Below are 26,366 nucleotides of genomic sequence, written 5' to 3'. Positions count from 1 at the left end.
CTATCTGAGTAACAGGATATATCAGTACTCTGTACCTCTGCTCATATCTGCCTGTTGTGTTTTTCTCTACAGGTGTGTCTCTTGGCCCCTGAGGCCTGAGGAGAAGTGAGCCCAAGGCCCTGATGGGACCCCCGGTGACCCAGCATGCACTGCTGCTGCAGTGCATGCTGGTCCTGTGGCTGGGGGGTGTGGCCTGTAGGAGAGGACCTGTGCTGCTGCCTGAGTCTCCCTGTTATAAGACGGAGCACCCGCTGGTCCCACATTCAGGTAAAGACACACACACACACAAACGCACGCACACTCATCAAAACTGTTCTCTATACTCCCTAAGAAAATAAATAGTCTATAAACCGGCTTCACGCCTTGTAGCTCAAAGATTTCAGCTAAATAATAATTAACTTTGCAGAAAGTAAAGAAAAAAAAACTTTCTTGTTTAAGAAAGTGACTTTATTAAGAATGGATTTGCCTTACCTTAAAGCAGTGGTTCTCAACCTTGGGGTCAGGACTCCATTTGGAGTTGCAAAACACTGGGAGGGGGTCGCCAGATTCCTTCAAGAAACTAATACATTTTGTTTCAACAATTCAAGCCCATTTTTGCTTATTTTTTACCTTTTTTCTGCAACTATACCAAAGTTGCCATATTTAAACCAATTTTTATCACTTTTTCTTGCCATATTTTTGCTCCTTTTAATGCATTTTTGCTATATTACTCCAATTTCTGACAATTTTTTTTCTGCAAATTTCTTACACTTTCAAGACATGTTCAGCACTTATAAACCCTTTCCACCACTTTTCCACCTAATGTCACATATGTTGACCCATTATTGTCACTTTTAACATCTTGTCAACATATTTCATGATTATTTTTGCTCATTTAACCACATTCACAATTTGCCAATATAAACTAATTGTTGCAATATTGACACTTGATCCCTTTTTACCCCCTTTTTTGTCTGTTTTTGGCACTTTGCAACTTTTAACCATTTTTGTGGTTTTTAAAATCCCATTTCACCACATTTTTAACTATTTTACTTTTAACACATTTTATTTCTGATTAAAACAAGGATTTACAGTACGTCTTTAAGATGACTATATACTAGGGCCCAAATAATAATAAACATTCCTGGATAACAGTGGATATTATTCAGATGAATAAATAAATGTGGTTATCACAGATTCATAGAACAATGGACCTTCATTTATTTTTTTAATTGGCTTAAAAATAAAGCCTGTTAAATGTCAAAGAAAATGGTGCAAATACTAAAAATACAAATAAAAAATGCTCATATATATATATATATATATAAGCAGTTTGGTAAATCTAGAAACAATTTAACAAAAAAATAAACACTTTTATTGTGAACCGAGCATCTTTAGTTAAACAGCAGTTAGCCAACGGTAAACATCAAATGTTTGCAGATGTAATTAAACACAGTGGGCATGTTGAGTTTTAGATTTCACTAATTGTAAAAGTTATTCAAAAGCTAATGTGTTTTTGCTTTTTAAACAATAGTGACTGGGTTATTGATCCCAAAGGGAAATAACTTTTTTTCTTTTCTACAAATAATAATTCAGAAATATCTATACAAAACGGGCCTCATTGATCAATTGATCGAAGAGCATTTGATCAAATAAAAGATGTAAAAGGTTGAAATTGCTGCTTAGGTTTGTTTTAATCTCCACCTGAAGCACTCTGTTTGACATTTTCTGATTTTTTTTTTTTTTGGCATAAAATCCCAAATCCTTAATGAATGTTTCTTGTTTTTCCCATTTAGTTTATTATTACAACATAAAAAGCTTTGTCATTGCATTTCGTTTTGTCTCCTTTTACTTATGGAAATAAAGCAGAACAAAGAGTTTCTCATTTACCACATGCCGTTGCACTTTTTAGATACAGTATACCCGCTCATACAGTTCCATTACTTCCAGCCTTCATTTCATATCACATATGCTGTAATGAAAGGCTTTGAAACCCAGTCAACAGAGAGTATTGATAGCGATCAATGCAGGCCTGTCTGCCCACTGTGTCGCAGCAAAATGTCATTGAGCTGTTTTCAGACCAGCACAATCCCAGTAAAAATAATCACATCTCTGACTGTCTGAGGGAAAATGACTAAAAACCAAGGTCACAAAGATGCACATGCATGCAAAGAAAAATATATTTTCCCTTATCCTGTTTATTTTTTCACTCGTCTTTTTTTTGGACGATTGTTGGCTAAGGTGACACTTATTCTTTCTGTCGGTGGTCATTTCTGTAACGAAATGTTTACGTCATAGTTTTCGTAAAGAACTTGGACGATTAACTCAATGGCTATATACTGTCTACTATCTACTATAAGTATGCTGAAGTATACTTACAAGTTTCCCAAGATGCATTTGGAATCTACAAGGACACTGAGGCTAAATATCTCTGTTGATTCTCCACCTTTACTTTGAAAAGTTCTGAAAACATTTGAAGTGAGAAAGTGACCAAGTAGAATATCAAAATGTGCTCATTTGATCCATGAAACCATGTAAACACATTTCATTTACACATTTCTGAGATTTTCAAAGACTCTCCATTGTGCTACTGACTAAACTTCCTGTTAACTTCAAAATAAAAGCCTTATTTACAGAAGAGTTAAAAAAACTAATGGAATGCAAGAACAGATTATTTTATTTTGAAATGGGGATGTCCCAGGCCCATTTTACATTCGGTTAGCAATGCATCATGGGACGGTTGTGTATGACTAGTGTTCCCACTGTGCATACTTAAAAAATGTCCCCATATAGTATACTTCCAGGTATTTTTTGGATACTCAATCTTTTCATACTATCTAACGTGAATGCACTACATAGTTTTTTGACGTTAAACTTATTGAGTAGTACTTCCGTATGCAATTTACATCCCAGACTGACTAAAATAGCATAAAAATCACATGAACAAAAACTATTTAAAATGTATTCATACTTTTGTAAACAAATAAAAACAAAACCCTTATGGGCACACGGATCTGGCCAGGAAATAAGGCACTAATCACATAGAAGACTGAATTAAATCGTCATTAACATTATACACTCTTAAATATTCCTTGTTCCGAGGCCCCGCCCACTGAGGTGACGTCTGCCCCCCTGTGTGCGCTGAGAACAATTTCACAACAGTGATCCTGGAGACACGGATATGACGTTTATATTGACCTCAGTCCACACTTTTTTGGCAATAAATACCACATTAAAAGAAATTATGGTAACCTCTAAAAAGCCTTAAAATTAATAAGTGTTGTCCCTTGTTTGTGTTTATGATGTCTTAGATTACTTTACTGATTAAATACTGCAGCACATTTATAAAAGTTTAAGATACACTTAACATTTAAAAGCTGAATGAGGTCCTGCTTGGACGGTAGCAGAGTTTATGCATAAATGACTGAATTTGGACTAAAATTAAGTAGCATTTTTTTCAAAAGACTATGACTAAAGTCCAAATCTCCTCCAATAATTAACACTGCAGTCAGAGGCAGATCGCACATGTGTATGTGGCCGAGGCTTTAGTGCACACTAATGTATTACTGAATAAGGTCTTCAAGCTCCACTGGTTTATTGCTTTGGTTGCAGGACAGAAGCTTTAATTAGGAAAGTTGACATTTCCGTTAGTCCTCAGACACGGTTCACCAACACTGATTTCGGCTCATGGGGTAAAGTCTTTGGTCTCAATAAAAAGCTTTAATGATAATTGTTCCTAACTTCTTGTATGTTGTCAAACAAAGGTCTTCCGTCTGGTTTTGTTTCATCCACGTCCTGATACCAAGACTTTTTTATTACATCTTTTAAGATTATGTGATAGGTAGATTTGCATTTGCCTTCTAGCAGATTGTAAACTTCAAAGTTTATTAAGTACAGTGATTACTGCAAAAAAAAAAAAAGGCAGTTCAGCATCTTTTGTCAAAGTCGTTGTAGATTAACTTCATCAAGATCCAGAGTTTTGTGTCTAAATTACAATAGCTGTGACTCTGGCCTTTTTAACACAAGACGCCCTCATCAAAGGTGGCCAGCTACAGGGTGATCAAGCCTCAGCTTGAGTCCCATAACTGTTTATCACTCTCTCCTATCTGCAGCTTTGGACCACTTTGCACTCGGTCTGTGCCTTTTGATCTTTTTACTCCCTAGGAAGTATCTTCTCTTTGATCTCTTCCTTTGAATTATGTTAAGGTTTAATTTGGTCAAGCAACTGCTACTTAGTTGAAATATGTCCGGAGATCAAAGTGGATTTCCTGCCAGTCTTCATCAATGGCATCTGCTGATCGCTTTGATCTTTCCTTTGGTAGTTCCTTTGAAGTTTTCGTTAAAGTTTCCTTGACTTTCGCATAGTTATTCCAGCAAGATTATTTTTGTCTTCTTTTTGAACAGTTTTTCTTCTTCCTTTGAGGTTCTGATCTTTGATCTCTTCCTTTGATGTTTTCTGTGGCTGGATGGAGTCCTTCACCAGCATTTCTGCTGTTGTACCAACCTCCTCAGTGGAGTGCGAACAGTGTTTTTTTTTTGTTCCCGTCACTGTGCTTCAATTGACTGATTTGACTGGTTGCTTTATAAGAAGTACTTTTTGGGGATTGATCTATATCAGAAGCAAAAAGTCAATCCTATGCCTTCAAACTTGAAAGATAAATCATTCTTATAAGACTAGCTTTCACTAATGCTTAAGAAATTGGGTTATACATGAGCTTTTGAATTATTCTCTAATAGGCTTTTCTAATATTTTTTTGCACTAAACGGTGGATGATGCAACACAGAATCCTTGAACTGGCAAAAGAACTTTGTCTTTGATCCAAGAGAGTGTATTAGAAAGAAAAAACAAGAGAGAGTGTCGAGGGCAAGGTCATAAAACAGACATTTTTACAATTGTAAAACACATGTCGTGGTCAAAAGCCCTTAGAACTAACTACAGTATATGTTCTTTTAAGTGACTTCAGAATATTGGAATACATGTCTAATCTGAAAACTCAAAGGGAACGTCTGATCCGACGCTACATCGTTACCAATCATGTCTATGCTTAGGTTTAAATAGTGGCGACGTGGTCATCCCCCTGTGCCCTATTAAGACATCTGTTTATCTTCATCTGGTGCCAATCTTCACATCTCAAAGGGTATTAAGAGGGGGGAGGCACCCTGGAAATGGTGCCAGTTCATCACAAGGCAAACACAAACTGACAACAACTCAGGTTGTGTTGTAAATGTCATACTAATGTACTACTCATACTATGTCTGACGTCAAAATGAGTATGTTGTGCATTCAAATTACAGTATGAAAAGATTTACACGAGAAATACTCGGATGTATACTATATGGGGACATTTTTAAGTTTGCAGTAGTCAACCGTCCCATGATGCACTGGGAGTCACACAACAAGCAGCTAAGTGTTCACATGCTAATTATTATGAGACCGTGCTGCCTTCTTCACTGATTTTTATTAGTCAAAATAATAAATTGTGAGGGTTTTTTTTTTTTTAACAAAAGTGAAAACCCATCGAACATACACTCAAAAACTGTGCCTGAAAGAGATAGAAACTGTTGATTAATCATAGTCTTATGTCAGTCCTTTACATGCTGTGTTCAAATGTTGTGTGTAAGGTCTCCATGGCAAAGAGAAGTGCAAACGCTTTAAATAAACTCCCGTGAATTACAGCAATCCAACACAAACAATTTGTCACACAGATTATTCCTGTGAGCATTTACCTGGAGCCTCAAAGCTACCATTTAAACACAGTTTCATGACTTCTTGAATCATAGCCGCGTTCCCCAGACATTAAAGAGAAGATTGGTGTCCATATCTTTGAAATATGAAGGCAAAGCTTCTTAGCACATGAAATATAAACTTATAACGTCCAATATGACTGTCTAGTTTGGTTACGCTGTCTTCTTATGCCTAGTAATATTAATTTAAATGTGCTGTGCTAAGCTAACTGCTGTACTTTAAATTATAGAATCATAACATATTTGAACATAACACTACCCGTTCTTTTTTTAACTGGTATAGGTGGTATTTAGCCCAGGGGTTCTCAACCTTGGGGTCAGGACCTCATTTGGGTCACAAGACACTGGGAGGGGATTGTCAGATACAGTACCTTAAAGAAGCTAAGAATATTTTTTACCCATTTTCTGCAACTACACCAAACTTGCCAAATTTTAACCATTTTTCATCACTTTTTCTTGTCATTTCTGCTACTTTATCAAATTTCAAAGCCTTTTTTTTGCAAATCTGTTCAACTTTCAAGACAATTTAAGCATCTAGAAACCCTTTTCACCACTTTTTTCTCCTAATGTTGCATATTTTGAACCATTGTTGTCTGTTTTGGCCCACTCTAATTTGCAACTTTTTGCCAAATTCATGTTTTTTAAAATCCCATTTCATCATATTTTCCACCATTTATAGTCACTTTGGTCACAACTCTGTCAGCAGAAGTTTGATTTCATATATTTCTTTTATTTGCAGTTTTTATTCACTTTGTTGGTTTGTTGTCACAGCTTTAGTAAAAAAAATAAAATAAATTGTTGAGTGTGACTAGTCTTTTAGTTTTTTTAATAATTCATCATCGTTCCTTCTCCAAATAAATATTTTAGTTTGTTGGCAAACTTAATCTTGCCATCCTAGTTTGTTTTGCTTTTTTTAATCAGGTAACAAAGCAGGGTACACCCACACATATCCACTCATTTACCATCAACTTTCGAGACATATTATTCCTGTAAAAAAGGATTAAGTACCCACAAAAACAGAATTTAAATAATTTCCTCCTTTGAATGCTAGCTGTAGAAGGTTAAGAAACCTCTAGCCATACATTTTTGCTTGAGCGTCCATACTTCAGTCCATTACCCAGTTTATTATTATTATTATTATTATTATTATTATTATTATTATTATTATTATTATTATTATTATTATTATTATTTATTTCTTGTCATTGTAAATTGAGTGTTTCATGATTTGCATGTGAAATGAGCATTTTGTAATGGAACCTTTGACCGAGTGACATTAAGATATTTTTTTGTGTGTAACGCCCTGACATTTTAAGCTAAACAGAGGCTAGACTAAACAAGGCAATAGATGGAACAAAGAGTTCTGCAAAAAGGTTGAATTTAATAAATGCTTGAAGGAAACAGTCAGCTAAATTTCAGCAAATCTCAAAGGCAAGGCAAATTTATTTGTATAGCACATTTCATACACAGTGCAACTCAGTGTACTTTACATGATCAAAAAATGCAACAGAAAACAGTCAACAGCTTAAAATCTATAATCAACATGACCAAAAATCTCTCTCTCAATCATACGCAGTAGAGAAAAAGAGTTCCTTTAACTTTGACTTAAAAATGTTCACATGCGATGCTGATTCAGCTCTGCTGCAGTTTGTTCAACTTCTTTGCAGCATAACAACTAAAAGCAGCATCACCGTGTTTACTGTGAGCTCTGGGCTCCACTATCTGACCTGTGTCCATAGATCTGAGAGACCTGCTGGGTTCATACCTGACTAACATGTCACTGATGTATTCTGGACCAAACCCATTCACACATTTATACACCAGCAGCAGAACTTTAAATTCTGGTTAGGACCTGAGCTGCAGCGTTTTGAACCAGCTGTAGATGTTTGATGCTCTTTTGGGGGATTCCTGTCAGAAGACCATTACAATAGTCCAGTCTGCTGGAGATAAAAGCATGGACCAGTTTCTTCTGATCTTTCTGAGTCATTAAACCTTTCAGTCTGGAGATGTTCTTTAGGTGGTAGAAGATGTTTTTGTGGTAGAGTTGATCTGATGCTGAATGTAAGATCTGAGTCAATCAGAACACCAAGGTTTTTGACTTGGTCTTAAGCTTTTAAAGATCCAGACTCAAGATACTTGCTGACAGCAGTCCTCTTTTCCTTGTTACCGAAGACAATCACCTCCATCTTGTCATGATTTAGTTGAAGTTTTAGTTTTCACTCACCCAGCAGTTTACTTTTTCTAAGCAGTCACAAAACACCTCAATGGGACCATAGTCATCTGGGTTCAGTGATAGATATAGTTGTCATCTGCGTTGCTCTGATAATCAACTTTACAGTTATGTAGAACTAGAGAAAGCATATAAAGGCTAAACAGACGAGGTCCAAGAACAGAGCCCTGAGGAACCCCACAGGACATTGGTAATCTGTCAGATTCAAAGTTTCTCATGCTTACAAAATAACTTCGCTCCTCCAAGTAGGACTTAAACCATTGCATTACTTTTCCTTTTAGTTTAACCCATGTTTGCAATCTGTGCTATGATCTACAGCAGAGGTCTGCAACCTTTACTCTCAAATGAGCCATTTTGCCTAATCTCACCTGGATTAAAGTTATTCCGAAGCTGATAAAATTACCTTCTCAATGAAGACAATACAGTGTATAAAATTCTATTATTCTATACAGTTAAAATAATATTGAATAATTTTGAGTTAATGGATTTGAAGGGTTACAAAAATAACTTAAATTTAATAACACATGATCATGTCATTCAACACATGCTAATTGCTCATTTCTTGCCACATATCAAGCATGCATATTTAGCCGGCATGTTGGCAGTTAAATAAATCTTTCCACACACAAATAAAATCTCTGTTTTCTTTCAGATTTGTCTTTTTGTTAATTTAGTTATCTTACCGGGATTTAAAAGTTAAGGTTAGTCACAGGTGCAGGCAAGTTGATGGTCTGTAGATGTGGCATGGTTATTGCACAATGTGATTTATTTACGAGTTAACACATTGGTTTATCATAATGTATTTGAAGTTAATGTCATTAATGATCAATACCCTCTGTGAGAAATAATTTATTATTTTAATATTTGTTAAAGCTATAGGGAGCCATTGCAAAAAAGTCAAAGAGCCACATGAGGCTCCAGAGCCACAGGTTGCAGACCCCTGGTCTACAGTGTCAAATGCAGCACTGAGATCCAATAGAATGAGAACAGATACTACAGTGTTCAACCTTATGTCATTGATCACTTTGATAAGAGCAGTTTCTGTGCTGTGATGAGAACCAAAGCCTGACTGAAATTTATCAAATATTTTGTTGAATGTTAAGAATTGACTCAGATGGTTGAAGACCGTCTTCTCAATGAATGGAAGGTTCTGATTGGTCTATAGTGAGCCAGTATAGAGGCAACCAGTGATCTCTTTTTTAACAGTGGTTTCACAGCAGCTATTTTCAGAGACAAAGAATAGAGCAGTTTTTGTGTATAATTCTGCAGCTGTAGATGGCAAAACTCCTGGAACTCTAGTCCAGATCTCGTAAAGTCAACAATACCAGGCCTAAGTGGTGGTTCTGAGCCACCATGAGAGGCCAAGGTCGGGGTTGCAGTGACAGCCCTTCTTTCTGTGTGATTGTGGCCCCGCTGTGGAAGGGTGTTGCCTCGCGTACATTTGACCCCACTGGGGAATTGTTGGTTGTCTGACTTGGCACAACACTTCCCTGAGAGAACTGCTACTGTGGTGCAGGAACAACCTCTGCTCTAAAGAGTACAATCTGCAATGTGTGGCGGTTTTTGGAAAATGTAGGGTTACCGTAAGAAAGTAGACTGCACAGTTCACCAGCGGTGCCTCCAAATGTTTAGACAAAGGTTAAAGTTTCACAGAAACGGCTGGAAATAGCCTCGGCAGCAGAGGCCCCATGTAAATGTGTGCCATTTAAAGGCATATTTTAGTAGCGGCGATAGGGGACTTCTACTGAATACTGAGCATTTGTGGTCTTTCGTGGCTCTGAGTCCCAGAGATGTGCTGTATTATAAAGAATTAAATTTAACAAGCATTCCTTGGTGAAGACTTTAAAGGTTATAAAGTGTGGTAAACAAAGCCTTCACAGGCCTTGTCTCTGAGGAGGAGACGTGTTTTACTGCCGTAGCGCTGCACTGTGTAAGAGTCAACAAATGGCCGCCCCATAGCATTCATAAACGCAGGAGTCTGTGACTGGTATTGTAGATGTTTAATTGGTCGTATGGGGATAATTTTCTTTGTATTAAAAGCTCTCTGGAGCATTTTAGGCTTGAACCCCCAACTCGCAAGGTCAGCCTGTTTCTGGTTTTATTTATTTTCACTGATCACAAGTTCCCTGCGAAATACAGTTTATTCATAGCTATAGTTGTTAGCTTCTTTAGTCAATCCATTGCAGTAAAAATCCTGCACATCAATTAAATGCATATATGATTGGTTTGTTTTTTGTTTTTGCGGCGGAAGCGAAATCTGGTATTTTTGTGCTTAACAAAAATAATGTTGCCATACACTTACGAGGGGTGTAAAGTTCCCAGATTTGATTTGATTTAAAAAATAAATTAAATTAAATTAAAAAATAAATGAATAAAATAAAAACTCATCAAAGATTGTAATGATGGACTTAACTCCTTTCAATTTGAATACATAGAGATCATATTTTAGAGAAAAACAACAGATTAGTCAAAATACAGATTCTTATTCTTTTATTTAAGTTGTCAAGATTTTTTTTAACTAATACTAGTGCAGTGCCCGTAGGAAGTATGTGTTGCTATAGAAACGTGGGAGGTTAAGTAACTTTTTCATGGATGGGAGCTTTAATTCCTCTTTAATTCAGAATAAGTTAAATCCTCTTTAAACTGACCTTGTAAACACTTAATTCCTAATGCTAATTTAATTTCTGAATTACACACACACACACAATTTTTTATTATTACTCACCTTAGTTCCAAACGTTGCTCACTGAGGACACCTGCTGATCAATATTTACGGGGTGTTTTTTTAAGGATATTACACCCACTTTAGTCTGCCTTGTGTGCAGTCACTCCTGTAGATGCTACACAGCTATTATCCTGAGCTACCATGACTACCTGTCAACATTGAGCTGTTCAGCAAAGCTGTAAAGCTCACTGTCGAGCTAGGACTGATGACATCATCACTGAGTCCGTCTACTCAGGAGGTGGGGCGTAGGGGTGGGTCGTCCAAACAATTCCTACGCTGCACACCCTTGAACCAAGCAGCAGCCATGTTGAAAGTCTCAGGTCAATCTGAGCCTGATTCACAGAGATATTTGAGCCACAGACACTTTTTTTTCAATCGTGTGTGTGTAGCTCTGTATTTTCTTGCAATACCTACATACTGTCCTTACTGTTATACAATTTCAGCAAGTGCATTTGGTCTTATTTTTAAAATAATGTGTTACGGTTTAATTTATTTTATTTAATTAATTTAATTAATGAAATGTTTTCAGGAAATTTACATTGAATTGTACTTAGAAATGTACTTTGATCTCCTGACATGTTTCGACAGCCAACTGTCAGTCTTCCTCAAAGGCATCTACTGATCGCTTTCATGAGTCCTTTTGAGTTCTTTTGAGTACCACACCCAGAAAGACTTCATAAGGACATATCAAAGTGATCAGAAGAGATCAAAGTAAAATTTTTAAGTAGATTTCCTGAAAAACATTGCTTGAATAAATGAAATCTTAACATGTTACTGATATCTTCTCATTTTATGCTTAATCAATTGTATCCATCAATTTAGGAAGTCATGAATTATGAAGAAAAGAAAAGAAAAGAAAAAAAAAGTTTATTTTTATATACAATAAATTATTATATAATAATAAACATTGAATGGGGTTAATTTGACCCTAAGTATAATAGCAGGCTTAAAGAGACATCGGCGTCATTGGGACTGGTTTAGGACGGGTCTGGTCTTCTTTTTTTGGTCAGATTAAAGTTCTCATCTCGCCGCTGAACCAGAGACCGTGACGTCGAAACAAGCGGCCCTAAAACAGTCCCAGCACCCCCTATTGTTTAATCAGAGTATTGATGCACATACAGTATTCTATCCATTTTAATCTCCTCTTAGTTTTATACATTTTTAGCTGGTTTAGGATATATACTTACATCCCTAGCACTTCTAATACACTCTTGACCTTTTTGTGGCTTCGCTGTCGTTTCTGCTCAAAAGTTGACCGCACAACCTTTTGCAGAGAAACATGCTTGTTTTTAAAACTCACTTCCAAACTTTAAAGTACCTTGTAGTAAAAGTTATTGTTTTAGATTTTCTCTGCGGGTGTTAGTTTTTTGTTTTTTTTGACCCCATCATCTGCAGCAGTTCTCACTGTGCTCTATTATGGCGAGGCTGTATTCAAAGTAAATGTGTCTCTTTTTGTCAGCACCAGCTGCTGTACTCTCTTTACGATATTCAAAGAAAAAACATTCATGTTTCCGAATTGCCACCACGTGTTGCCATTGTGGTTTTGCTGCAGCTTGCACTGGCAGAAGTGGAAAGTGGCCTTAGATGCTTTATTTAAGATTTATGCATTCAATCATTTTGTCTTCTCGTCAACTGCTTCTTCAGAATGGTGATTAAATCCGTCCACCCTTCGTTCTTTGGTTATTTTGTTTCAAAACCAAATAAAAAAATAGAAAAAACTATTTTTTTGTTTTTTTTTTAATTTAAAACCAGAAACAGGAAAACAGAAAAAATAAAATCCAAACAAGCAGCGTCTTTCTGTTTTAAAATTAAATCTGGTTCTGTTTGTGTGATATTTGGATATTTCCGGGTTAACTAGGACTAGAGCTTCATGTTTTAATCTCACCACACAGAGGGGACCCACAGACGGACTTTTATTCTGTTGTTTGATTAAAAAAATGATGCATCATGTTGTCACCCTCACACTGATGGGAAAGAGGTGAAATTTGTGTGTTGATGACATTTCCTTAAAGAGTTGCTGGAAGTCTGAATTTGTGAATATCTACCAACAGTGTTATGGTCCAAATAGTATCCAGATAATCTGGTGACTTTTGCTCCCTGTCCGGACATAAAAAGAAGCAACGGATAAGTCACATTACTGGTGAATTAAAAGGTTGTTAATACATGAATAAATCAAAGCCAGAAAATGGACGTTACGTAAAACATGCACATGACATGTGAAACCAGAGGTGGTGTAATGAATCTACTGGTGCTTCTTGTTTCTTGTGTTAACGGCTGCTGTTAGCGGTATTTATAACGTGCATAATAAATATTTTACTGCCCTAAAAAAAGCTGTAATTGTTTTTGAAAGTGTCAAATGGTAGAAGTTCTAACATCTATTGTTCCTCACACCAGCCTCAAAGTCTATAGTCAGTCACCAGGTTATTTGGATACTATTTGGACCGTAACACCTCGAAACAAAACATAACCTTGAGCAGCTTTTTATGAGCTAAAACATCCACAGACTGAATGAAAACAGGAGCAGGACCAGAAAACTGCTGAAATAAATCCTAAACAGTCCTATTGTGTGAGGAGACCTGGTCCAGGACCTGTGGAGGGAAACCAGGTGTGAAACCTTGCTCTGATTTCCCCGTAAATATCCAAATATTACAAACAGAACAAGTTTAAAAAAATAAATAAAAATGTTGCTTATCTGGTTTTTGGTGTTTCTGTTTTGGTTTTAAATCAGTAAAACAAAGTAACCACACTGTTTATTTGTTATTTTGGTTTGGTTTTAAAACGGAATAACCAAAGAACGAAGGGTACACGGATTTGATCAACAGCTCTGTTTTAGAGATAACGGGGGGTAAGAGCATAAGTGGCGTTAAAAAATGGTATATAATGTGTGTGTGTGTGTGTGTGTTTGTTGGCTATGAGCTCTGACTCTAGCCTTAATTTTTCATTCCCACTCGTGAGTGTTTGTCTGCACATGAGTGTGTGTGACAACGCCTTCAGGCCACAGGAAGCCAATCGTCTAATTTACTCAGCCGTCGTACAAGCCTGGCCAAAAGTTGATCACATTATTACACACGTTTAAAGTCTCGCCAACGTGACACGTTTAATATGCAAAAGAAGATCAAGAACATAGAAATATGAAGCAAGATCATTTTTTTGTGTGCACATTCGCTCTTGGTTGTTCAGCAATGTGATTATTTCCCAAGTTGGAAAATAAGGTTGGAGTCTATTCTATATCCTAGCTTTGGTTTATGTTAGTCTTTTCAGTCTATTGCAGTAAAATTCCATTTACATGAATTTATGTTTTGTTTTGGTTTTTTTGCACCGGAAGTGGAATGTGGTATTTCTGCGCTGAACAAAAATAATGTTGCCATGCACTTCCTGGGGTGTAATTGAATTTTGAATTTTATTTCTCCAGTCTTCAGAGAAACAAAACACAGTACAAAAAACACTCAAATTTTTAAATAATCAGCCAAAAGGATGTAGGTTGAATATTAAAAAAACATGATACTTACGAAAACGAATGTTACTAGTTTTACAACACACATTCAATATATATTCTGCACAAAGTTCTATATGTAGATCAAATCAAACATATATGTTCACACATTTACGCGCATACATACGTACATTTATACATAAACATGCATGTACAAGACAAATATTAACAATTTCCTATTTAATATTTACGACACAAAATTAATCACTTAAATTTGAAGTACGAAATAAAGTGTGTCAATATTGAAATTAATAATAATCTCTATCACAATATATACCTTTTATTGTGTTTATTAAGGATACACTTAACCAGACATAAGCAAATGGCGGCCCGGGGGCCACGTGTAGCCCTTGGTCTAATTTTGTGTGGCCACCGAGGTAAATGCAGAAATTGACTTGTAAAAATAATTAAATAAATAAAATAAAATTATAGAAAAATACACTAAAGAGTAATGGAAAAAATACACAAAAAGACTTCAAAACACACACAAAAACATACAAAGGGCCAATAAATATAAGCCCAAATGTCTTAAAAATGACAACAAATATTCACCAAAAAAAATGAGAACAAAAAACAAATGACAACCTACACAATCTGACTCATAACACACAAGACAATTACAAAAACCCAAAAGAACAGGAAAATAAACTCAACAAAAAGACTCGAGACAACAAATATGCACAAAATGAGGAAAAATACACAAAACAACCCAAAAATAGCACAAAATAACACTAAAAACACACAAAACTACTAAATCAGAGAAATCCCTTTAGTTCTTATCTGTATTATTGCTCAGATTGGCCCTAATTCTAAATGCTGACATGAATGTTAATAATAATGTGGCCCTTGGATCAGACAATCACATTTTTGTGGCCCCCACTGTGATAAAAGTTGCCCATCGCTGCACTTACCCAACGATTCAATTGGAAAAGAAAAATAAGAGATCATATTTTGGAGAAAAAAAAACAGATTAGTCAAAATACAGATGATTATTTTTATATAGTGCTGCCGATGCGACACGTTTAATATGCAAAAGAAGAGCAATAATTTAAGAAATGAAAAAGCAATATCTGTTTTTTTTAAAGTGCGTATATACGCTTGGGGTTGTTCAGCGATGCCGTTATTTCCCTGGTTGGAAAATAAGGTTGATTTGTCGGCTTTGCATGGGTGTCGTCGAAACCTCTCTCGGTGCCTGTAAAATTAGCAATTACATCAACTCCACAAACAAATATATTTTATTTTAGTCGTATCAGAGATCAGATGGGTCTCAGTGGTGATGTGGAATCAATATTCTGCAAGCAAGCGTTTCAAAAATATTGTTTTACATATGCCACGTCTTGGCAATAAACTAAATAATTTACATGATTTAACGTATGTAAGCTCCATATATTTAGCTTCAGAGACAAATATTTATTCTGCTTATGCATGTTTATGAGTGGGTTCAATGCCCTCATCAGTAAAAGGTCAGAAATCCTTTGAATTCTGTTGTTTTCAATTAGAACTTTTCACCCACGACTGCAGACTCTGACACACACACACACACACACACATGCACACACGCACACACGCACACACACACACACACACGTACATGCACTCAATCACCCTGTTAGCGAGTCTCCCCCCTAGTGAGCAGGGGAGATTTATGGGGAGAAGCTGGGTTTGTCAAACCTGGTCTTCTCCCCGGGGGTGTGTCACCACTGCATTCATTGGTATGCCAGAGATTCACTCCACAGCATAAAAAAACAGGCCCCACTGGAGCCAAAAGGACTATCACATCCAAAAAGTTTGTGTCTCTGCAGAAGGAACAGAGCAACAGCCATTAAGAAAAAATACATTCTTTAGGGGTTGTAGAAGAAATGGTCGTGATCTCCGAGATTCCGTATTTCTTGGAGGCTAATGAAAATGTACTAGCGTCACTTCACAACTTGAGAGCCTTTGTTGTTTTTTCTTGCATTGGGGACTTTGGAGGAGAACAAGTAAATCTCTCTCTTTGCATACAGTGGCACAGACTAGCAGCGTATGATATTGTTTCAGTAGGAGAGTCTTTGTGTATGAGTGGAAAGTGGCAGATGTTCTTTGGAAACCCCTGGGTTTTTTTTGTCTTGATTTTAAGAAATGCCACATTTGCCACAGAAACTGGAAAGTATTTGCTTTGGAGGCTGTCAAGGGAGATGGAGCTTTTATTTGAAATGCCATCTGACAGGTGTGTCTGAAGAAGTAGATAATGTGTTTTTGAGGAGGATATTCATGCTGTCCTTTCGCTCTGTTATGGCTCTGATAGAAAGCTCCCCGGTAAATAAACAAAAAGGACCTTTTGAAAGAATTGTTTTTTTTTTTTTTGCCTCAAAACTGTTGTTTCCAAATGGTTTGATAAATGATTCGTGAGAGGAAACTCTTGTCGTCTTTGAGGGCACAGAAAGGTTTGGCATTCTTTTTGAAGATATCAATTACACATGTGAATAGTACCCATGTTTGGTAATGGTTTCTTCAAGTGTAATCTGATCTTTACAGTCATTCAAGGATGGGATATTATGACTGTGGGTGAGGGAAGTGACGACCGATGAAGAGCTACAAGTCTCTGTAATGAGTGATTGACCACCCTAAACCTATCAGATAACCACACAGTAGACAGGTCGTCGTCATTGGTCAGGGGTTAATAGGGTGGGCGCCGAAAGAACATGCGCCTCTGTGGATAAGATGTCAGTATCTGTCTGGAATAATATCTCTCATCTTCTCTCCCAAGACTTAATTCCTGTTCAAGGGATCCAAAGGTGGCCTGAAACCTTTGAAATGTACTTATTAGAAGTTCTATGTCTAATAAAATGCATTATTTTTTAATCATATTTATTTATTAAAAAGGGACTACTTTACAGTTTTAGAGCCTGTGTTCGTCCATCTTGAAATCATGTGATCGATGATGTCACACGGCCCCACTGTCTGTAAACATCTCATTGTTTTCTATTGAAGTGAAACATTCAGCCTGATTTACAGATCATTTAGTAGCTTTTTTGGTCAATTTATGCTGCTTTTGGTTGCTCTAAATCAGACATGGGCAACTGGCTCGGGGGCCACATGTGGCCCTCAGTCAATTTTTTTGCGGCCCCCAAAGCAAATCCCCAAAAGTTGTAATTTAAGAAATTGGAAGGAATATATAGCCCAACACAAAAAATACCAAAAAAATTCCAAAACATCAACACATTACAGAAAAATACAAAAAACAACTACAAATATACAGAAAGTGACCCAAAAAACACACAAATTGACAGCAAAATGCACAAAGTACACAAAAAAAATTCCAAAAATGACACAACAACCACTTAAACAAACAAAATTACTCCAAACATATCAACAAATTACAGAATAGCTCCAAAGACACACACACTGTAAAGAAAATTACACAAAATGACAAGAAAAATACAGAAAACCACAAAACTACAGAAATCGACAACAAAAATGCAGAAAATGACAGAAAAATTCACAATTACAACAAGAACACAAAAACAAATAAAACCACACATAATGAATAAAAACTGCACCACAAAGACAAAATCCTTCATTGTCATTATTCTGTATGCTGACATGAATGTCAATAATGTGGCCCTTGGATCAGATACAATCACATGTTTGTGGCCCTGCTGTGATAGTTGCTCATCTCTGCTCTAAATGATCAGGAAAAGTTAAAGATGTTGATGTAAACCTATTTTGTTTACAGAAAGAGAATAAAAACTGTTGTGACCCAAAAAAAATCTGACCGCAGGGGGCGACAGTTCCAATTTCTTAGTAGACAACGAAACGGAGAAGAAGAGCTCTCCTAAGGGGCCGTAACGCCCCCTCAAACAGTGTGCAGCTGATGCTCTGATGGCTGAAGTTATTAAATGACTGTTGAAGACACAAAAACCAAGAGGAAAGAAGTAGTTTTGGGTGGAAATCCTTCAACTGGCTAATAAACTTCCCCAAATCATACAAAGCATGATAAATGGCAACTACAGTCATTCATTTTACATTCTATATGCTTCACATGTTTTACAAAACTGGGACGTTATACTTAAGTCATGCAACTCTCAGCCAACCTTTTAATGGAAAAATACTGTGGAAATGCTTGATATAGTCCAAAAACATTTAGTGAAACTTTTATTTACCGCTAACCAGTGAATCACTCTCACGTTTTGCACAAACTCCTGCACAGCCTTAGTGAATGTAGATGCTTCACCAAGTAAAACCACCATTAGTGGAGCTGATACACCAATGGCTAAACCTGTCTTTGTACCAGTCCTTTTTCAGATTTAAATGCAGTAGTAGTATTCTGAACCGCTTGTTCATCACAACACATAAAAACAAATACACATTAATTTTCAATCACAGTATAACACGATCACTGAATAAACATGTAGCCAATGGGATTGAACAGAAAGGAATGAGACATATTTGTCCGTTTGTCGCCTTTTCGAGACACTGAGTCATCTGTTTTTCAGTTAAAAGTAGCACGTGAATGCATCAAATTGCACGTGAGGCCTTTCGTTGTCATGTTGTGGCCAGATTTTAAATAAAGATGGAGAAAGAGAGAAAAAAACAACCAAAAACAGGTCATGTTGCCTTTTCTGTGTCAGTGATTTTTCCTTTTCACAACGTGAATTATGTTCTTTCTGTCTTCCTCCTGTAATCAGTATTTCAAGTAAATCTTTAGGATTATATTCATTTTTTACCATAAAACTGTTCTGACCCAGTTCTGCTTCTCAGTTTGGGATTGAAACCCATCATGACAGTGTTAAAATGACTGTCATCAGAGTGGCACCAAGGGTTTGTAATTAGATTATAGATATAGCACCAGCTTGTCACTTTGACCACTTTCTCAGATATATTTCTAAAGACCTGTCCATGACCTGCGCAGTTTTAGTGACTGATGTTTCTTTCTGTTGCTTTGCTGGTTCCTAGAACATTTTATCTAAGAATTGTGTCAAACTCATGGTCCGTGGGCCAAATCCTGCCCTTTGGAGTATCCAATTCGGCATGAATCATTTTATAAATCATTTTATAAATAAAACTCAACAATATTTGTAAGTGCTCACAGTTATTCCAGTGCTAATATCACATGATTGCAGTAATTTTTAATGTTGAACCGGTTGGGACTGATATCTGTCATATATAAATATATATATATATATATATATAATACGTTCTAAAATTAACCCGCAATGAAGTAGTTAGCTTTATTTTTTACAATTATTATAGATGTTTTAAGGCTGTAAAACCCCTCACCACACACTTTATATACTTTTCTCAGACATTAATTAATTAACATTTTTCTCTTGTTTAAACTCTCTCAAAGTTCAAACCTTTGTAGATTAAAAAACATAAACCTATTTTCAAACATACAGCACTTCAGAGTCACACTGCTAGTGATCAGACATTGATGCTGAACGCAATCAGAGTCTTTGTTGACGATGACATCACGTCAACACGAACACCGGTCTGTTCACCCATTCAACCATGGAGTAGAAGCTGTGTGTGACCACCTGGAGCTGTAGGACACGCCCTTTATAACCAGGACTGGACTAGGAAGGATTAGGTGTGGAGGAGAATCAGAGATGAGGTGGTAGTAGCAGGTAAATGTTCTCTCTGTAGCACTGAGCTAGCATAGCATTAGCCGCTAATCACACTGGCTTTTTTCACTGGTGGTTTATGTTTATGAGAGGAGAAAAAGGGGCACAGCTCCTCGCTTCAGTAGGCAGTAAAACTCACCGAGTTGGTTGTGTCGCTGGTGGGTGAACGCAGCATTAGCCAATCAGGACGCAGAACACAATGCGGGTTTACACGCTGTAAAAAAAAAATGCATCCAAAATTGCACTGTAAAAAAAATCCGCGAAACACTGAGGCCGCAAAAGGTGAACTGCGTTATAGCGAGAGACTACTGTATATATAATCAGTTTCTTTCATATTTTGTATTTTTAGTCTACATGGAAGTGTAACTATGGCACAGTAATGTTGGAATGACTTGTTTTCCTGCTTATAACACTGATCTAAGAGTTTCCTGTGTGGCAAAAGTCATCACCGAATTCAAAAATACCAATTTGGTTTTTCTTCAGCGTAACCACGTCTAACCACATAAATATAGAGTTTTTGTTTATAAAGATGGGTTGAACATCTTTAAATGATCTAACTAATTATCTAAGTAGAGAAAACCTAGCGTTTAAAGAATGTGCTGACTTTTCTTTGGTCGTTTGGATTTAAATAATCCATCATTAGACACACTGGGCTCTGATTGGCTCATTCAAAACTGTTGTTGGTTTTCTTGCCAGAGATGGAACCGTGGTTCTCGAGGTTCAAAGCAGAGGGCACAGTGGATTACTCACAGCTGACCTTTGACCCTGGCCAGAACGAACTCATCGTCGGCGCCAGGTAAGCCACGTTCCCGTTACTTCTTCTTTCTTTCTCTCTTATAATGCCTGATTCTTTATGGTTCTATCTTTAATTCTTTCATTTTGTGTTTGTTGACGCAGGCTGTCAGTAATAGACACTTTCATTAAATATAGTCATAAAAGTCAAAGAAAAATAGCTGTGACAAACAAAGAGACAACACAATTACACATTGTTATGCTCACTATTGTGGAACCAAAATATTGAATCTCTCATATATAGTTTTAAATGCATTTTAGGTTAAATATATGCTTGTCTGGTTAAGGTAAAGATTACGTGGGAATACCATGTTATTACTAGGAACTTATTCCAGCTTCAAAGTTCATAGATTTTGATTTATTTTGCTTTTCCAGGCTTTGCATTTTTTTTTTTTCTCAATTTAGTTAGATTATTATATTAGATTATTCACTCGAGCTTTTTGGCTCTTTAAATTTTGATACAAAAATTCAAGTTTTAAAAGGAAAACCCAGATGACATGATGATTATATAAACTGTATTTTGACAGGGGAAAATAACACATAAAACGTGCTTTTAGGGATGTAAAAAAACTCAGCAAAATACTGTAGAATATAAAATCTCCCACGGGCCAAGTTACATGCAATAAACTTTGATAAACACCGTTCTTAGTCTTTTATTTACACCTTATTCAATATCATCAAAAGCATGTCAAGTCACTTTAGGCTTTTATGATTAAATTAACGTATTCTCCATTTTTGCAAATAGTCAAAAGCCAGGGGGAAATAAATACAATAAATAAAAGGAATAAAGTAAAAATAAATGTCATTTCAACAAATGGCCCAAAAAAAAACTTAGACATTTTAACCAATTGTTCAGTAATTATTAAATACGCCACACCACATTTTTATTTGAGTGGATGAATACTGTGGCCAATTTAGTGAGGGGGGGGGGGGGTCGATTTTTGCTCGTTTTTATTTATTTTTTTTCATTTTCAGCCTCCAATATCTCAGGAACTACATCACATAGGAAACTGTAATATGGCATAGTAATACAGCTCCACCTACTCTCTTATAATATATAAAAATATTTGCTATACATCTATCTGGTAGACATGCCAGACCCTCAAAATATGTAAAAAGTGAGTGTGTGTTTGGGTCTGGAACATGTTTGGGCCTTCAATAAACTACTTAGCATATGTCTCAACTCCCTGTAATTTCATCAGCTTAGAGCTATGAACATAGACTGTTCACATCACTAATGATTAGTCACATATATGCATTGGTTCTTGGGTGACACGCTCTGGAAATCTGGAAAAAATACTTTTTTAAAAACTGTTTTCATTGGCCCATAACTGCACGTGGAAATGTAAGAAAAAAAATTGATTTCTGTTTTAATGTATAGTATAAAAGTTCCTCTTTCTTTGGATATAAAACTATTCTTTATCTCTATTTTGGAACCAAACTTCGAGTTATTTCACCACTCATGAATATAGAAAATCCTTTACACGAGGTCGTTGTAGCCCCTGTATCTTATAACTATTGTTTGTTCGTTTTTCATGAGTAACATAAAAAATGGAATGGATTTATTTTTGAACATATTATGAACAAATTTCAACGTTTTCTCTTTTTTTTGATAAATTTCAGAATTTTTTGAGACGGAAGTGCCTGGTTTGGCCTGAAAATTTGTTGAAATAACATGGAAATACCCATGTTGCAGTTTCTTTATTAATTATATCAACACAATCTGGACAAAACAGCTATGAACTGCATGAATGTTGAGATAAATACCTAATTTGTGTTTGTTGCATGTTCTCGCTGAGTCAGCACACTGCCCCTTCAGTGCGTTGAGCCCCTGCTGATTCCTAATGCACTTGACTTAATGGCCGTAGTTTCCAATAGAATGAAACGAGCTCAACACTGTAGAACGTTCAGGAAGGAGAACAGCAAAACAAACAAAGACAAAGTGAGCCCAGGGAATTTCCTTATGTAACCTGTAGCAAAGACAGTAGAGGCTAATCTGAAAAAGTGCACGGTGTGCAAACCAACATGTGTAGGTGGATGAAGGTCTTGAAGGGAAGTCAATTCCCACTGAAACAAGGTATTATGGATAATTATATGTTTTTTTTTTTTTTTTTTTTAATATGGTGATATACAGTATAAATCTTGATAATTTAATTCAAATAAAGTCTGACCAGAAAGACAATTCTGGGTTAAATTTGCTGATGCAAATTACGGTACTTTAAGGTAAAAAAAAAAAAAAAAAAAAAGAAGAAGGAATAACTAAACAAAATGACAGTAAAAAATGTACAAAATTACTGCAAAAACAGAACACAATAGAACAACACAAAAACTTAAATACTTAAGAGGACGACTAAATACACAAAAGGGGGAACAAAATCCACAATGGGACAACAAAAATACATAAAAAAACAACAAAAATACACTAAAAATGTACAAATAAATGGAGAAATACACAAAAGAGAAAAAATGCACAATGGGACAACAAATACACAAATAAATGGAAAAATGCACATAATAAAAAAAATACACAGTGGAGCAACAGAAATACATAACACCAAAATAAACTAAAGGACAACAAATGACACAAAAGCAGAAAAAAATGTACAATAGGACTACAAAAATCCAACAACAATATACATAGCAGAAAATACACAAAACAACTCAGAAATACACAAAAGGACAGAGAAAAAATACACAATAGGAAATGCATTAATAAACAGCTGCACAATATGAGCCACTTTTGGCTTTTTCTCCTCTATGGGACAGCATGTGTGAGTGAGTTCTGTAGTCTAACTTGTTTAGGGGAAGGTCTGGGTTAGAACACACTATCCATCTAACGACTACTAGAAAGAATCCTTTAATACAAAATGAGCTATTAAATAAATATATATCTATAAAGCAGATACTGTGTATTTCTATATCCCCAAAATAGAAAACTCAATATATCTTGAATCTCGATAAATTGCCCAGCCCTAAATATAACAGACATATGAGACATTCTTATGTGTGTATTTTATTCACCGTCTCTGCTGTCTTGGAGAAATCCAACGTGAGATTTCACTCGGTTCTTTGAGCCACTGTGACGACTGTTGGTGTCTAACTGTGAGAGGTGATGTCGCTAGATGGATGACTGCAGGTTGGGTTAACGCTATGACTGATAATGGAAAGAAAGGAAAATCGATGCAAATATCAATAAAGTGAAAGAGTGGGTCGTGGCCACGATGATCCCGGCTGATAACCACTCCTCAGGAGATTGATGAAGCAGCGTTAAACAAGGCTACATCTGCACGTTTGTGGAAATGTGCTTAAAACCAAAGTTTTATATTTTTCCAAGAAATACAATAGTTTTGACGTCATAGCAAAATGATAATCATAATATACCTGTATTTTTATGGCCCTACCAAATGTTCATTTTTTATTAATTTAAAAGGATCCTCCATTGTTTTTACAAATGTGACCTAAACATTTGAAATGTAATTATTAAAAGATCTATGCCTAAAAAAACTGCATTATTATGCACCATTATTTATAAATGGGACTACTTTAAAGTTTTAGAGCCTGTGTCCCTCCATCTTGAAATCACATGATTGATGATGTCACACGGCCCAACTGCCTGTAAACATCCCATTGTTTTCTAAGAGAATGAAGCATTCAGTCTGATTTTTAGATTATTTAGCAGCTTTTTCGGTAATTTTTTGCTGCTTTTGGTTGCTCTAAATCAGACATGGGCAACTGACGGTCCAGGGGCCACATGTAGCCCTCAGTCAATTTTTTTGTGGCCCCCAAAGCAAATCCCCAAAAGTTGTAATTCAAGAAGTTGTAAGGAATATACAGTATATAGCCCAACATAATACAAAAAAAGCTCCCAAAACACACAAATTGACAGCAAAATGCACAAAAAAAAAAAAAAAAACACACCCCAAGAAATGACTCATAAAACACACAACAGATCATTCAGTAACTTTTTACATCATTTAGCAGCTTTTTCAGTCAAAATGACAACTTGTGCTGCTTTTGGTTGTTCTAAGAAAGCAAGAAAAGTTAAAAATGCCAAAGAAACCTTCTTTTGATGACCCAAAGAGAATAGAACAGTTGTAACCGGAAAAAAGTATTTGACAGCACGGAGAAGAAAAGCTCTCCGAATGGAGTATTGTTGTTTTTTTATTTTTTCACCATGTGAATGATTAAATGTTTGAAATGTGATAAATGAATTGTCTGTGCAGCAGATCCCTCTGTCCAACTGTACTCTCCCTTAAACAGTGTGCTGGCACGCTCTGGTAGCTGAAGTTAGCGAGTAAATCACGGACTGTTAAAGAACCCAAAATTCAATTCAACTTTATTTATATAGTGCAAATTACAACAGTCATCTCAAATAGAGTCCATAGTGAGAAAGAAAGAACCCAACAAGATCCACATGGACAAGCATTTAGCGACAGTGGGGAGAAAAAAAACTGCAGTACACTGTTTAAGAAGGAGTTAAGGCCACTTAGGAGAGCTCTTCTTCTCTGCTTCATTGTTTGCTACCGAACCATAGAGTTGAAACTGTCGCCCCCTATGGTCACAGATGTTTTTCATTTTTTACTTTTTCCTGATTATTTAAAGCAACCAAAATCAGCACAAATTGTCATTTTGACTGAAAAATCTGCTAAATGATCTAAAAATCAGGCTGAATGTTCCACTCCAATACAAAACAATGGGATGTTTGCAGTCAGTGGGGCCGTGTGACATCATCAATCACATGATTTCAAGATGGAGGAACACAGGCTTTAAAACTAATATCTAAAATAATGTGTGTTGTTTAACATAGATCTACTAATAAGTACATTTCAAAGGTTTTAGGCCACATTTATAAAAACAGTGGAGGATCCCTTTAAGAACAGATGTTATATCTTGATTAATTTTTTCCTTTATTTTTTATAATTTTTTTTTTTGCAGAAATCACCTCTTCCGCCTCAATCTGGAGGATCTGACACTGATTCAGGTGAGAACTGAACTTCAGTTTTTTTTAGATCACGTGATGCATGGTTTGGCGATTTGTTTTCAGCAGAAACCAAAGGTTATGGATGTGTTTGGTTCCCTCAGAAGGAATGGGAGTCGGATGTTTGTGTTTAATTCAAAGTTCTCCAGATATGTTTTTAACTCAGTGATTTTATGCTACAGCTGTGGTTCAAATCCTCAACTTTTCACAAGACGACGCCAGTGTCAATAAATCTACAGACGCTTCAGTGTTCTGTGTTGCAAAGCAGAAATGTAAAGTACTCTGGCTTCAGGGGCTTTGCCTTCTGTCAATGTTGACAAGTTCTACAATTTTGCTCAAAAAAACCTACATTAACTTCGAGGCGCCTGCAGATATGGATATACTATATTTTTTTTTTACCTAATTTAGTTGGCATCTGAAACCACTAACAAGTTGACAGTGTTTTATCCTTGAGCAGTTTTGGCATTTTGTTAAAGCCCTCATTTACATGTGGAGGATTTCTGACTTTAGAGCTTCTAACGCTGGCAGATTGAGAATTTAATCAGAATCAGAAAGCCTTTATTGTTATTATACAAATGTACAACACAATTATGTAGCTTCACCTTCATGTGCACACAGCTCAAAAGAAAAACAACAGAAGAAGAATATAAAAAATTAACTCTAATTAAGTTGAGATGGGCCACTGTATGTATGGTAGGAGTTATATACAGGTAGCAACATAGTAAATTATGAATAGATATGGAAGAAATATAAAATAAATATTTTCACAGTATGAAATGTAAACTATTGGAGAAATATAAAAATATAAATATTGCATATTA

The 26,366-nt window shown here is 36.0% G+C and overlaps 1 protein-coding gene across 3 annotated transcripts in view; it reads left to right on the top strand.

The window, feature by feature from the left end:
• sema5a (sema domain, seven thrombospondin repeats (type 1 and type 1-like), transmembrane domain (TM) and short cytoplasmic domain, (semaphorin) 5A) overlaps window positions 1-26,366 on the top strand; it is a 233,000-nt gene that overhangs the window by 78,415 nt on the left and 128,219 nt on the right. For all 3 annotated transcript variants that reach the window (XR_003672528.1, XM_028434683.1, XM_028434682.1), the window contains 3 exons: window positions 73-267; window positions 20,472-20,571; window positions 25,503-25,548. Coding sequence is in view for 2 of the 3 variants with exons in the window: in XM_028434683.1 (XP_028290484.1) it covers window positions 123-267; window positions 20,472-20,571; window positions 25,503-25,548 (291 nt within the window). In the remaining variant the exon portion in view is untranslated. The remainder of the gene's footprint in view (window positions 1-72; window positions 268-20,471; window positions 20,572-25,502; window positions 25,549-26,366) is intronic.

The sequence above is a fragment of the Gouania willdenowi genome, chromosome 20 (genome assembly GCF_900634775.1).
Source record: "Gouania willdenowi chromosome 20, fGouWil2.1, whole genome shotgun sequence".
Taxonomy (NCBI): domain Eukaryota; kingdom Metazoa; phylum Chordata; class Actinopteri; order Blenniiformes; family Gobiesocidae; genus Gouania; species Gouania willdenowi.
The sequence above is the reverse complement of the archived record's forward strand: the minus strand, read 5'-3'. Positions and strand labels throughout refer to the sequence as shown.